At 40.0% G+C, this 15721-nt stretch overlaps 1 protein-coding gene and 1 long non-coding RNA gene across 4 annotated transcripts in view; one reads left to right on the forward strand and one right to left on the reverse strand.

The window, feature by feature from the left end:
* Positions 1-15721, reverse strand: part of LOC104853080 — a 113817-nt gene that overhangs the window by 72875 nt on the left and 25221 nt on the right. The gene's annotated exons all lie outside the window — the stretch shown is intronic.
* Ednra (endothelin receptor type A) overlaps positions 7-15721 on the forward strand; it is a 55318-nt gene continuing 39603 nt past the window's right edge. Inside the window, exons 1-2 of one of the 2 annotated variants that reach the window (XM_010610913.1) lie at positions 7-28; positions 3987-4435. In XM_010610913.1, the coding sequence (XP_010609215.1) occupies positions 4016-4435 (420 nt within the window). In that variant the 5' untranslated portion in view covers positions 7-28; positions 3987-4015. Of the gene's footprint in view, positions 29-1689; positions 1714-3986; positions 4436-15721 lie in introns of those variants that run through there. The other variant, XM_010610914.1, reaches the window with a different exon arrangement.

The following is a 15721-nucleotide window of genomic DNA, read 5'->3' on the forward strand; positions in this document are numbered from 1 at the left end:
AGCTGTCTGCGCCCCTCCGGGCTCCACGGTCGGTGCAAGTCTGTGCTTCGGGGATGGGTCCGGGGGTGTGGGAGACGCCGTCTGGGAGTTTCTCGCCCGGACGCCCCGCGCTGAGTGGGACCGGCACCCACCTGCCCGAGGGTGCCGGGGGTTGGGGGGCGCTTCTGGCGGGGGTGCGCTTGGGAGACGTTTGCGCTTCGGAGAAGTGATGGCAAGCACTTCACCTCCTGAAGTAGGAGTCGGCATTTTAGGAAAAAGAGGCCCAATAATTCTTCCTGGTGTCCCTTTTCCCCCAGACATGCGAGAACTCTGGAGCATCTCGCCCCTTATCGCTTGCTCCAAAGCCTACGGGTAAAGTTGTCTTCCCTTAAAGCTGCTACCCTCCCTGGGTTTGCCCAGGGGAGCCACCGCGCCCGCTGTGAGGAACTGATGTCTTGCCGGTCAGGGAGCTGGTGTAGCGAGTTTTGGAAATCTGCTTGTTGGAGGTCTGGGCGTTTTGTTCTGTGCCGTCCTTTAAAAGGCACTTGTTGCCTTTCACGTGCAGAAAGCAAGGGCTGTTTTTAGATAATCAGCCTCTGTTTACACCTCCTAAGGGCTTTCCCTATAGTTGGGAGGAGGCCTATTAAAGGCAGGCGACCTGGCTAATTTCTTACCCAGAGAACGAAACCACAGAAAACTTGTAAAAAGTTCCTGGGGTCTCCCTCCCTCCCTCCCCCCCCCCTCTGCTTATGGCTCCTCCCACTAGCACCCCCTCTGTTTTAAGTGTTAGCTAATTGAGCAGTACCTCGGCAATCTTTTGGTGCAAATTACCCGCTTTAAACTCATACCAATTTGACAAGGTTGGAATTTCCATATTACTAATCACAGGTAAACTTGAATCCTGAGAGTCCCATTTGTTAAATGGTTAATGTGTAAGCATAAAGATTCAGTCAGCTCCCTAAATAATAGCTTTTGTGCCGGCCCCCAAGGAAGAATGCTGAATGAATACTGTAGACCTTGTCCTTCGGGTCTAAACCTGAGAAGCTTCAGCTAGAGCTGTGGCTGATTGTGACTATGATTCAAAGCAAGCATGACTCATGCATGGAAGTGAGCTATAGACCCTTCCTTGGAGGAACATGCATTTGAACTATTTTATTTTTTTTTTTTCTGAGAGAGCCAAAATAGCTCAGTTGGAACAATGTTAGACTGAAAGGGTTTTTTCACTGAATGACAATATGGTATCCACATGCCTTTGACAAATGTCCCTTAGCTTTTAGCTTAATGTGTATGGAGAGCTGACAAAGGTTTCATCAGAAATGATTACTACAGTAGTGCCATTGTTGGAAGGAAGATGGTCTTAATGGTAGCTAGGTGGGGCCATGATAAGAACCTATAACCTTGGCCTTCTTAGCTTAGGCTGTAAACAGCTGACCAAGCAGATCTGCATGCTAATCTTTTATGAGTGGCATGGTGCCCATGATAGCCAGCTCAGTTCAGGAAATAACCCTCTAGCTACTCCAATGGGTAAGGAGCCATTCCATTCCTGGAAAAGGCCTTTGTCTCTCATTCTGAAGAAAACCATTGCTGAATATTCCTTTCCAGTCGGGAAATGGGGAGGCTCTAGTCATTAATCAGTGTAAGATGTTGAAGAATCCACCCCACTTTGTGATGTAGGAGGAGGATGACAATGAGCTTTGTTCTTGGACTTCTGGTCTCCACTTTGGAATGGAAATGGTAGGTCTACTGATATTTGTTCAAACACACCAGATAATAAAAAGCAGGGGAAAAAAAACACTACAAACTACTAATTAAGCTTTGGTCTAACTGACAAATACAGAGCATGTCCCTAACTTTGAAAAATTCTTTTTTTTTTTTTAACCTAATCGGATCAAGTGAAGTCGTGTAACCAAGTTGTGAGATATTACAACTGTCCTATCACTTCTTACTTGTAAAATCTTGACATAATCTCTTAACTCCAAGACTCAGTTTCCCTCAGGTATAATGCGGAGGTTGTTCCTGCCTACCTACAGTTGAGTTGTAGCTCAAGGCAGATAACAGATCTATGTATAATGTATCACCCTGTGTGAAATGCTGCATTATTTCAGGTTCTGGGAGACAATCTCAGGGGAAGGCAAAAGGATGCAGTGCTATAGTTTGTATTTGCCTTGTACCTTCTATACCATTTGACTGTATCTTATTGTTTCCACATGTTAGCTGAACCTAAGCTTAATGATATCCCGTGATAACTGTCAAAATTTTTAAAGTGGCCCATAGCTTTGTTGAATAGACTCAGAGAAAGGACATTATTTGTTAAAATTAAGACTCAGGTATTTGTGTCGTAGACAAGCACCCCACTGCACAAATGAATTTATAGTTTTCATTTAAATATTACTAAAAAGCCTGTGGAAGGGCCAGGAATTTAGCTCAGTGTCTCTGCTACCTGCCTCACAGGCACAAAGTCCCCAGTTCGATTTCTGATTTAAAAAAAGCCTATAGAAAAGGAAATGTACAAAATATTGAACTAGGAGGGTCCACATTTATTTACCTCTGATTATTCTGTCACCAATACTCAAAATCAACTTTCCTGGTTTCTCCAGTGTGTTTTCTTAAGGATTAAAGGAAAAACCTAGACTTGCCTGGTAAGAGTTCACTCACTTTTTGAAAAAAAAAAAAAAAAGGTGGTATTTTGAAAATGTCTAACCATGCTCCCTGGTCTGTTGCTTCATCTGAACTCTGGAGATGTCTTTAATGTGTTGTAGGTTTAAATAAAGCTCAAAAATGAGAGAGATAGGGTGGTCTAGTGGTTAAGAGTTCAGGCTGGGTATGGAATCAAACTACCCCACCTTTTAGAAGTGCAGCGTTGCCAACACCCCTTGTGACCTTGACAAGGGACTTTGCCTTTTTGAACCTCTGTTTCCAAATATCCATGACAGAAAAAGCAGCATGGTGACAGGAGATCCTTGAAAACCAAACAGTATGTCTAGTCTGGGGAAATACTTTATCCCCATTGCACTCATTAGCAAAAATTGTGACAATAATTTCTGTTGCATAGAGCAGCAAAAACTCCTGTTAGAAGACATAAATGTCATACTTTACTCATCAAAGTTTTCAAAATAAACGTTTTGTCTTTATCAATTATATCATATTGGATTAAAACTAGGATTTCTCAGTGCATTAATGGAATTAACCAGAGTCCTGATTTTAAATGAACTTCTGGATACACTTGAGATGGCTATCTGTGCTGCTCTCTAGTCCCATGTTCATTATTTACGATGCGTAAAGCAGTACTGAATTATTAGTTACATAGTTTGGTAACTTTATTTTAGCCTAGATACCACAACTTTTACTTGACATATTATAATACTTTTATTTCGGAAAGTTTTGAATTGGATGTGGTGGTATGGCTGGCAATCCCAGCACTCTGGGAGGACAGTAAATGCAGCCCAGCCTGGGCAACTTAGCTACTTAGGGAGACCCTGCCTCAAAATAAAAAATAAGAAAAGGGTTAGAGACGTAACTCAGTGCAAAGGAAGGTCATGATACCATACTAATAATAATAATGGTAGTGGTAGTATTAACAATACATAACATTTTGTGTCTCTCAACCCTCCCAAGTTTTTTGTAAGTCAGATTCTTGTCAGCCTGAACAGAGAGAGAAAAAAGTAACTACTACTTTAAGGAAAGACTAACATATTCTTATCCATATTATGGTCTGAACATATATAACTTTGGATAGAGATCAGATGGAGATAGGGGTGTGTATGTACCTCTCCGTGTGTGTGTGTGTGTGTGTGTGTGTGTGAGAGAGAGAGAGAGAGAGAGAGAGAGAGAGACCTAATAAATCTTCGGCTTTTCTCTAGTTGTGTTCTGCCATGGGGGGTAACCTGACATAGATATCTCTTACCTATTTACCAAGTATAACCTATATTTTAATTAATCCAGTAAATAATCATTGATTGTTTCACCAGCTAGCTTTTGTAACAAAAATAATTTCTTTCTTTTTCCAGGTATACAAGCAGCACCATCAGACATCAAGATGGAAACCTTCCGGCTCAGGGCCTCCTTTTGGCTGGCACTGGTGGGATGTGTAATTGGTGATAACCCTGAGAGACACAGCACAAATCTAAGCAATCCTGTGGATAACTTCACCACTTTCCATGGGACAGAGCTTAACTTCCTGGTCACCACGCATCGACCCACTAACTTGGCCCTACCCAGCAATGGCTCCCTGCACAGCTATTGCCCACAGCAGACTAAAATTACTGCAGCTTTCAAATACATTAACACTGTGATATCTTGTACTATTTTCATCGTGGGAATGGTGGGGAATGCAACTCTGCTCAGGATCATTTACCAGAACAAGTGTATGAGGAATGGCCCCAACGCGCTGATAGCCAGCCTTGCCCTTGGAGACCTTATCTATGTGGTCATTGATCTCCCTATCAATGTCTTTAAGGTAGGAAGTAACTACGAATGCATTTGCAGGTTTGAACACTTTCTCTGATTCCTTAGTAAGAGAGTCACTGCAAACTTCTTTGACCTTTGGAATTTTGCTCTGTTTTTACCGAGGCTTATTTCTGCTCTCTTAAAACTTAGTGGCGCTTTAAGATTTTATTATCTGTTATATGTTATGCTTATTTTCTGACTTAGTTGTTAACAAAATCTCAGGGGTGAGTCTTCAAAATCATGATGTTTCATGCACTGGATTTTCATGCTTGCACTGGGCTTGTGGGTTAAATGGGCAGTCCGGAGAAGATCTCCAGATTTTCTGACTCCGTTTTCCAGAGTGTGACCTGCTGAGTCCCCAAAGCACTTAAATATGCCTTTGGTTTCAGTTATATAATCATATTTAATGTGATGCTGTCCGGCATCCAAATATTCATGGTCCAGCTTAAAATGAAAAGTACCTATTTTATTTTGACTGTGTGCATGGATGACTAAGCCAAAGGTTCTTCTCGGTTTTCTGGGTAACTTGGAGGTAAAGGGGTCCACATGACAGCAGGCCAGCCAGAATCCACTTTGTGGAGGAGGAGTGCTCCCTGAAACTACTGGAAACCAGCCTTGACCTACAGTTTTCTACTTTGTTTTTGTAGTTTGGATTTATTGAGTAGCTCATGTGCGCCCAGCCCTGAGCTAGGTAATGGGGAACAGAGAGAAGCACAAAATAATGCTAGTGTCTCAGTGAGAGAAGGAAATACTTACCGAACCATTACTGGGATTGCCCTACATAAGTGTGTATTTAGTACCAAATAAGCTAAAGCCAAAAGGAATTAAGATATTCCATGTTTAGTATGGGCACTGGGGGGAGGGATTTCTGAAAGAATTCAAAATCACTAAATGTCAAATGAAACAGCATGATCAATGTCACAGGAAATCACCATCTTTCACCTTTCTTTCCTTCTCCATCTGCTCCTGTGAATTATCTACAGAAACAAACTATTCTAGGTGGCAATATTCTGAAATACTACTTTAAATGACAAGCTATGTCAACTGAATTCTAAGTAGAAGATGAAAATGACTAAATCTTTGAGCATTATGAATAAAAATCTTTTAAAATTATACCATATATAGCAAAATGGAGAAATTAGACAGTGCAGAAAAAACCCTTACATACCATCTCTTTGCACACAATAGCATAAATACACGTGTTTCCTATTTTATGGGATTTTTAGGACCAAACTGTGATGCAAAATTGAAGTATTAAATAATTAATTTTAAATACTAGCATATGCTACAGAACCTATTTTCCACAAGTTCTTAATTTTCTGTTTATGAGATACCATGCGCATTCCACATGACTTTCCATGATATATCGCCTTAGTGATAGACTGGAAAATGTTGGCATGACGTACGCAAAATTTTACTCCTCAGTGACGGTATGGAGTATTGAACATTGATTATTCAAGCTTATACACTAATTATCTAACCCTCCTTCACTCGTGAGAATAATGTACCATCTCTGAATTAACTCCTCCCTTCTGCTGCTGTCTCTGAAGCATGCCGCGGAGACTGAGCTGTGTGCAGGCAGTTTCTTCACACCTCAGTATTGGTAACTTCCAGGAGAGGGGCCTCCTACCAATCACCAGGCTAAACTGAGCTTCATATTCCTCCTCCATGGTCACAGGTTAAGTCAGACGACCCAGAATATTTCCAAATTTTGTGAAAATCTCAATAAAATTATTTTGTTATATAGCAGTAGATTAAAAACTAATACATCTTTCTTTGACCATACCATTCTTGGGAACCCAGTATTTTGTAAACCATATTGTAGTTCTAAGTATTGGACAGTTTAACTCGGGGGTTTTTATGTCACAGGAGTATATGTATAGAATTCTTATTTTTTCTAAAACTTGTAATATGAGTCATTTAATAGACATTAATTTTAGAAAGTAAATCATTTAGGCTTTAAAAAAAAAAATACCCTTTAGTCATCTCAGTCTTTCTCCGAAGCAAAAGAGGAAAACATCCCAGTGAGCTAAAAAGCTTCACAGGACTTCAGGCTTATCTCTAGTGCTTTATCCTCTTCTCTAGATCAGGAGACCTTCACATGTCACTCTCCCTCTGACTCCTGCCTGGGACGGTCAAGAAAAATCTTTTTGCAGGCAGTGTGAGCTCAGGCCTCCGTTTCTCTTCTCCCACAGCTACCTCCTGCCACAAGGTTCTGATACTTTGAAATCCTTCACACTTCAGGCCCGCGGAGGCCTCTGACACATCAACTTTACCTTCTCTGTGCCTTCATGTTTCCCTTTTTATTAGAATGTGTGTGTAATACCTAATGGATACAGTGCAGTCATTGTAGGGTAGGGGTACATACACTGACCACATCGCACAGCTTTTTACTCCCCTTTCCATTTCCCCTCATTCCCAAATCCCCCTATCCATCTCCACAGAGTCTATGTCCATGTTTCTTGCAATTTGCCTTTTATTGTGCATAGGCCTTCTATAGCCTCCTCAATTTTAAAAAAGATTAAGCTGCACCAGGCACAGTGACGCAAACCTTTAATCTTAGCTACTCTGGAGGCTGAGACAGGAGGATTTCAAAACTAGCCAGAGCAATTTAGTGAGAGCCAGTCTCAAAATCAAAAAAAAAAAATTGTAAAAGTGTTGGGAAGGTGACTTAGTGCTCCCTGAGTTTAATCCCCACTAGCACCCGCAAAAATTCACTCTGAAAGAAGGCTAGTCGAAAATATCTCCTATACACTTCAAAGAGAGACGAGCTTTCAAATCATGAAGTTGTGTTAACAGTCATACTGGTTTCAGGCCCAATCCTAAGATGTCTCCAGACTGAAAACATTGCACTGAGTCATATCAGCATCCACACAAGTGGAGTAGATAGTGTGCCTACCATGACTTGGGGTAGGCTAGTGTTGCTGAGTCAACTATAGAGATGTAACAAGAAAAGGGATGAGCCCGACAGAGTGCTCTTTCAGTTAGCATTGCGTTTCCTTTCTCCACTTATAACGGATTGGGCTGTAACTGTTTCCTAGATCAACATGATGGGAAACACTGACATCACGGTAGCCGGTATCAGACAGCTGGGCCAGTTCTGGTCCCTCATAGCCAGCACAGCTGGGGCCGCCGGCTCCAGATGGTCAGTGGGCATAAAGAGGGTGTCACCCCACACATGCATTTCCAGAAGTTTCTGAACTGGCCTCCAAGTCTTCTGCATTTCTTCCCCAAATCTCTGCTGAACACCGATCTACATACAGAGTCCCACTCTTTCCTCAGAGCACTCAGGACTCTCACCTGCCTCAACTGCCTCCCAGGCTCGGGCCACACTTTAGCTGCTTCTTTGCAGTTCCCAACATGGGTGGTCAACTTCTGTCCCATTGCCGTTGCTCCCCCTTAGGAACTTCCTTTGTCCTAAACAACGCTGTCAGGAGGAAAATGGATATAGCCACCAAATTGCAGCTGCTAAGGCATTTACAGAGTTTAGATAAAAAAAATGAGGGAGGTCCGCAGTTGTTATATATGTGGCATCAAGAAGAGAAGAAGCCACTAGGTATGGTGGTGTATGCCTGTAATCCGAGCTACTCAGGAGGGTGAAGACCAGCCTTGGTAATTTAGCGAGACTCTCTCAAAATAAAATAAAATAAAATGGGCAGAGAATGTAGCTCAATGATAGACAGCTTACCTAAAACGTATAAAGTCCTATAAGTTTCAATCTCCAGTACCAAAAAAGTACAAAGACGAGAAAAATACACACACTCCTCTGGCCCTTGCTTATATACACACCTACAGCCTACAAAAAGAAAATCAGACAGTCCAAGAACATAAAATGTAAAGCAGAAAGAACCAAAGTGTAGCCAATGATTTCCAGTTGCCTTCTTGGTTTTCGAATATACAAAGGCCTTGCAAAGGATAATGCTGAAGAAAAGCCATTCCTAAACTGATCAAAGGATAATTTTTATTTATTCAAATAACAGATAATATCACTAAATGCAAGAGATGACTGATAAAAACAAGAGCGAGGAAGGAAAAAGAACTAGTAGGCTCATTCATGTAGTCAATATTAAATCTAGGTTGGTGACAGATTCAGTGTGTTTGGAAAATTGCATTGTCTAATATCGTAAATTCTCAAGAAATGCAAAACGGGGCCAAGTAATTTAATTTGTACAAAAAGTATTTACGTTCGTTAGAATGAAAAAACAAGTAAAACATTGCCTTTGTATTTGGGGACCAAAAAGTTTCCAGTAAATAAATGGCAGTGTTGATTAGAAATGCAGAATTTAGTGATTTATTCTTCAACGCCATCGAGTGTTGGTGGCTTATAAATTTCAATAGAACAGATACCCACAGGGGAGGTTTGTGTACTGGCCAAGGCTTATTATCACATGGTTTTGGGAGAAGAGCTGACTCGTACATATACAGAGATTTTCCCATGAACTTCTTAGCAGAAACAAGAATGAGAGAAAATATATGTGAGAGAAGGAGGGTAAAAAAGGATGCAACTGTTGGACACGGGAGGAAGAAAGAAACTGGAAACCAGCGGCATAAGCATAGGAAGTTCAGGTATGCGTAACAATAGCTGAAACCAGGGATGCTGTGGAGAACCCTACAGCTGAACAATGTCTACCCTGAGAATATCGTATGAAGCATATCAGCGGTGACAACCGTTATACATGTCACTAAGTCCGCTGAGTTCTAATTCTATCCCACTCCAAGCAACCATCTCTTAATGAGAACAACAATGAAAAATAAACAGTTACAACTTCTGTATAAAATTACCAAGAATGTTTTGCAATGATCTCAAGGCTGCCAATACAGTACATTGCTCTGGCAGAGGATCTGAGCAATTTGGAAACTAGAGACGTTCACACAGAGCCAACATCTCCAGTCACACAGCTTTTGACATCTTGTGCCACTAGAAGCCATCTTTTAGAGCGGACATACAACAGTTGTTTCTTGAAACATCAAATCACCAAAGCAAATAAATTGCTACAAATTATAGGCGATATGCCTCAGGGAAAACGGTGAATCACGCTTGTTACGATGTGATTTGATTTGATTTGATTTGGGCCTTTGCTTTTAAAATTAACTTGTAATCAGATTTCTCTGAGAGCTTCAAATTAAAATGATGATGATGATGATGATGGTGATGATGACTGATTTGTCAAAGGGATTCTTCATTTACAGGCAAGGCAAAAGATATTACCTGTGGTCTGCACACCCTATTTTTCAAGTTAATTGAATAATTCACCAAATTCCATATGCGATGAGCGTACAATTTCCTTTTTTACATTATCATCAAGCAAATCAAAACAGACCTTTCTCATGTACTCCGGGAGTCATGCTATAACCATAGAATTAGCTGTAGTAACTGTACACCCTAAATTTTAAGAGACAAAATGCATCCCTTAATTGAAGCCTCTATCCCTTGCCAGTGCATCGTATTCCAGTTAGACATTTTCCTTCTAAGTAATTCCGACTCTGCCTTTTTTCCAAGCACCCATCGCTCCACACTCTTCCCCCTCTCTATCCACTCTAGCTAACCCAGCCTGTCCAAAAGTACCAAAGTGATCCTTCTATCTAACGTAATTTTCCCTCATGCCTCTGCTGCTTCATTCTACTTTATTTGTTCAAATCTCAGGACATCCCTTTGTCTGGCAAGGATCCATGACCCAGACAAGGTTACGGCCTCCTCATGTGCTCCCCCAATACCCTCTGTTAACCCTAGGATGGCATTTAACACGTGTTCTATTGTGTCTTCCAAATCATTCGCTTGTCTGCAAGTTCCTTGAGGCCAGCTGCCCTAACACTCATTTATCATTGTATCCCCAAGGCCCAGCTTAAAAAACACTTGATGAATGAGGCTTTTTTTTTTTAATGGCATTGTATTTGCCTCTATTAGAATGTTTTTCTCTTGTACTATTGCAGACCCTAAAGTAGTCTTGATTATTGAAGCTATGGGATTTCTTTTTATCCTGCACACAAGAATGTCTTGGGGTTGATAAATCTAAGAGAAACTTACAAGAAGCAGAGAAGCACATAGCGACAGTGTGGGCTCCCCCTTCACTTTGTCTCTTGAAGCCAAGTGTTCTTTTCCTCTGGTTCAGACATTGTGCGTTTAACTGTTTTCCTCTCTCTCTGGAGCTACATGGCCAATCAAAGAGCCTCTTTCCAGGATTTCTCTGCAATATTCATTCCGTAAGCATATTTCTAATTATGGTTTCAGATTGAACTATTAAAGCTATGAGAGATTTGGAGTATCAAAATGAATATTCACATTACAAAAGCTTTTATTTGCTCTTTAGAGGATAGGAGAGAGGTTGCTTTTCTGGTGCTGCTAACATGTGCATGTTGCAAAAATATGCTGACTAGCTTATTTAAGAATAGATGTACCTATAAAATGACAGAGTGATAAATTTATTAGCCAGTTTTCTGTTTGTTAGGAGGAAGTTGCCGTCTGGAAAGACTTCAGAACCCTGTCCAGCTCCACCTCCCCTTTTGACTTTTCATTTCCTGTGTCTGGGAAACTCATTGCATTCTCTCATGGTCATGTTAAGTAATTATTCTCATGTGAGGTTACTTTGCCTGCCCTGAGCAATTGGCTTATAGCACAGTTATTCCTGTGTCAGTAGTGGGGGATGGAAATGGTCCATAACTGCAAGATTGCTCCCAAAGCTAAGAAGGGAGAGATGGTTCCAGCCCCATTCTTACTAGCAAGGAGTTGAGATGTAAACAGATTCAAGGCTGATGATATTCCTGTATCAAAAGACTTGCGCTCATTAAAAGAGTTTGCAATATTCCAAATTTAACATAAAATGAAAATTCAAGCAAGTTTTAGGTTTGAGGGGAAAAAAAAAATCACACAATACACATTGTTGCTGTGAATGGTGCCGTGATACCTGGCATTCCCATCAATAAAAGCAAATGTTCTGCTTATTTTATTCTAAAGCATTGCTACAGTATATTTTGGAAGTTGAGTGTTATACAAAGTGTGTACAGTTTGTATAGAGTACAAACTAAGATGAATGAGGGAATCAAGCGTGCTAAAGCTGATGCTAAGATTAGAATGGTTAAATAAGGAATGGCCTAAGAAATTCCATCTCAATAAATCTGATACACTGCCAGAAATTCTACAACTGCCTTCTCCCTCTGCCACATTCTCCTGGGAGTTAGCATTTTTACTTTCTGTAGCTACAACTTTATTTTTAACTGGATCTAGACGTTGTTGGGAAAACTTCTCTAAACTAAAAAAACAAAAGATGAAATTAAAACTAGTAGTAAAACAGACTTATTAATCAGTGTTAATTTTTGATAGTTTTATGTTTAAGTTTGAACTTCCAAAAGGATAAGAAAAACACTTGTTCTGGAGTGTTCATTTAAATTTGTAAGTTTTGAAGCCCCTGCATTTTTAGACTCAAGAATCTAACATCAGGTGTTTCTAGAAAGTCTTACTATTATTTGTACAAATATTCATGCAATCTTAGAGGTCATTTCTTGGACTTTAAACACCTCTAAGAGTTTCATTTAAAAGCAACTTTCTTGGAAACTAGTCACAATAATGGAAGAAACTCTTAATACTTCTAAATAATATTTTCCCAAACATGGTACTTCCATTACTTTAGATCAAATTTATATTAGCAGGCAACAGAAATGGTAACTACTAGTCATTTAGTTGCTCAGTTATATTGAATCTTTTTGTGGGGAGGGTACCAGGGATCGAACGCAGGTCCTTGCTCTTTCGAGGCAGGTGGCAGAACCACTGAGCTAAATCCCCAGCCAGGATCTTTTTTAATCTGACTTTTCTTTAATTATTCATTCAATGAAGATGCTGGTGAAATAGTAATAAACAAAACAGATATCCTTGCCCTCATGAAGCTTACATTCGGGTAGAAGAGCAAGACAAAAAGGAAGATAAATAAGCAAGTATAGAGTCCGTGAGGTAAGTGCTAAGGAGCAAAGTTCATGGGGATGGGGAACAAAAAGGAGAGAGATGTTAATTTTTGAGAGCATAGCTAAAGAAGGCCTCAATACAAGGCAACAGCTGAGTGAACATGTCAAAGGAGCCAACTGAACCAACTTCCTAAGATAAGAGAGTTCCAGTTAGAGGAAGCAACAAGGGCAAAGGCCCCGAACAGGACAGTACCTAGAGAGGTACAGGAACAGCAAGGAGGCCCTAATGGCTTAGTGGAAGGGAGAGTAGTAGCAGATAAGGTCGCAGGGCTATGCAAGAGTAGTGGGAAGGCAGAGCACCTAAAGCCTGACTATATATTTTATTACCCTGACAGAACTTTTTAAAGTTAAAGGAGGCAACACTAACAATAATTACACGTAAAAAGTTGGTGTAAATCAGGGCTGTCTTTTGTTTTTTCTCATTGAGTTTATTTCAGGTATACAGTATAGACACATTCATTGTTGGGATCTTGTACCTTTATATGACAGGCCTTGGTTCTCATTTATTCCCCTTACCCCTGCCCTCCCTTCACCCCTCCTCCCTTCCCTATTTACTAACACTTTATTTCCATTTTTTCATTTTCTCATGTTTTTTTTTTCTTTTCCCTTATTTCCTTTCTCCTACCCTTCCCACTTCCCCTACACCTTTAGCCCTTTTCTTTCTATTACACATTGTCAATTATACCATTAGGATCTTATGTACCATTATAGTTTTTCACACCAGAGAAATTATTCAGTATTTATACATGTGTGACTCACTTAGGAGTATATCCTCAATATGTATCCATTTTCCTAAGAATGACTCTAATTTCTCATTCTTTATGGCTGTATAACAATTCCCAATTTGAAACTATACTACAAAGCCACTGTGATAAAAACAGCTTGGTACTGGCAAATCCAGGCTGTCTTGAACAAAGCAGGAAAAAATGATGATCATCCTTGTAAAGACTTTGGCTTTTTCCTTTGAATGAAATAGAAAGTTTGGGAAAGTTGCATGCAGGTGAGTGACATGACCAGGTTTACATTTCACCAAGAACATTCTAGCTACTATGTTGAGAGGCATTTTCTAAACTAGTGAAGGAAACATACGTACTCTTAAAAGATGCTGTGTATGCCAATAATCGTCATGCAAATGACATATGCTAAAACTTAGAGTTTACCCAATGCCAGGCAAACTCATGCAGTCCTCACAACAAACTTAAGATATGCCGCTGATGCCTACATTTGTACATGAATAACCTGAAGCATGGAGTGTTTGAATAATTTTCTCAAGATCACACAGCCTGCAAGTAGGACAGCCAGGATTCGGATGTAGTCTGATGGTGGAGGACGTGCTATTAACTAAGCTGCAATACTCTTCTCTTCCGTGTACTTCATGATGCCTGCATAGCCTCATTTGCACAGAAATACGTTTTCCAAGACCGTTCAGGGATTAAAATCATTTCCTTTTCTCCAACAGCTCCCCCCACCCCCTACCCTGTGCTGAGAATTGATTCGAGAACTTTGTGAATGCTAGGCAAGCAATCTGCTACTGATCTACACCCTCAGCACTCTCAGTCTTTTGGTTCTTTATTTAGGACAAAAGTAACAGTTCTAAAGGAAACTGTGTATAATGCAAGCACAGTTCCCCGAAATAGTGTGTATGGGGTAAGTCTTGCACATTGCTTTGGAACATCTTGTAAACAGGATTTTGGTATCCTGAACTCCTCGTGTTAGATACCTGAAAGAAGACCCCAGAAATGTAACTAAATAAACTGAGAGGAAAGGCTGAGTTTTTTGATGGACCGATTGCCTAGATATATGTATCTGCTTAGAGGAATACCTTTTGGCAGACTGAAATCTTACTCATTTGTCACTCAAAAAGCTAAGCGATTTGTCTCTGAACATTGTACACAAAAATGAATGCTATGGCTGGCCCATGGCTTCTGTAGGGTAAAAATATCAGGCTTTATTGATAATGCTAAGCATTGCATTTCTGGACCTTCTTCCTCAGGGGTTTACTAGATGCAAAGAAATTAAAAGGAAAATACAGAAACATAACTCCTGACATTTGCTATATATCTAAACTGGTCATCAGAAAGAAACCAGAAATTCTCAATTTAAGAAAATATTTTTATTTTACAGTGACAAATAATAATTGTACATATTTACAGGGTGCAGCATGACATTTCAATTCATGTGCACAGTGTGAGGTGAGAAAAGGGCATAAACATTACCTCAAGCATTTATCATTGTGTTGGGAACATTCGAAATCCTGTCTAACTAGCTACTTTGAAAAAGTCAATTAATTGCTGTTAGGGTATTCTCTTGTGCAGTAGAACATTAGGAGTTATTCTTCCTTTCCAGCTGCACCCCTCTAGCCATTGACCATCTTTTCTTCCTCCCACTTTGACACACATATTCCCAGGCTCTGGTATCCACACTTTTCTCCGTGATTTTCAGGGAGATCACATGGGAGAGAAACCATGCGCTTTTGGTTTTTATGTGCCAGACTTACTGCACTTACATATTGTCTCCAGCTCCATCCATGCTGCCATGAATGACAGGAGAAAAATCCTCATTGTCTAAAGATATGCATGAAACAGTCCCACTAAATGTATTTCATAAAGAACTTGATTATTTATTCCTAACTTTAAAGGCAACAAATGAAGAAAACAAAATGTTCAAAATGTCCCATGTCCTTATCCATCAAAATATGAAAGGTAACAGACATACATTTACTTGCCAAACATTGAATAGAATATTGTACCTTGTTCCATGTGAGTTTTATATCAAATAAAGCAATTCTGAAGAATGTATCAAAAAGAAAAAGAAAAAAGCCTAGGGCCACTGTGAACTTTCAGTTTGAAGAAAATCCTAAGCCTTAGTTTCACAAAGCAAAAATGTCTGAAGTACACCAGTTCCTCTCTTAAAATGGTGTCATTCAGGTCATAGATGTGGTACTTTCCTGTGTATTTCCATTGCCTCCACAAATGATATTTGCTAATAGAAGCTAAACCTATGAAAATCAGGCTAATGGTACATTATTTCAGAGCCACGGTACTTTCAAACACTGCATCATAGTATAGATACAGAAAAACGTGCCGAGGGTCAGCTCAATGAATTTTCTCAAAATGAACACACACGTCACCATGGCCAAAGAACAGAACCTTATCAGCTCCCAGCAGCCCCCATCACTACTGTAGCCTCTAAGGTACCCACTTCCCTGAATTCTAACAGCATATTGTCTATTTTTGTGCTTCATATATAGGGAAATATATAACATGTATAATTTTGTGTCTGGCTTCTTTCACTCAGCATCATGTTTCAGAGCGTTATCCCTACTGTGCTTGGCTGTAGTTCA

Source organism: Fukomys damarensis, unplaced genomic scaffold, assembly GCF_012274545.1.
Source record: "Fukomys damarensis isolate Sample0158 unplaced genomic scaffold, DMR_v1.0_HiC HiC_scaffold_38, whole genome shotgun sequence".
NCBI lineage: Eukaryota > Metazoa > Chordata > Mammalia > Rodentia > Bathyergidae > Fukomys > Fukomys damarensis.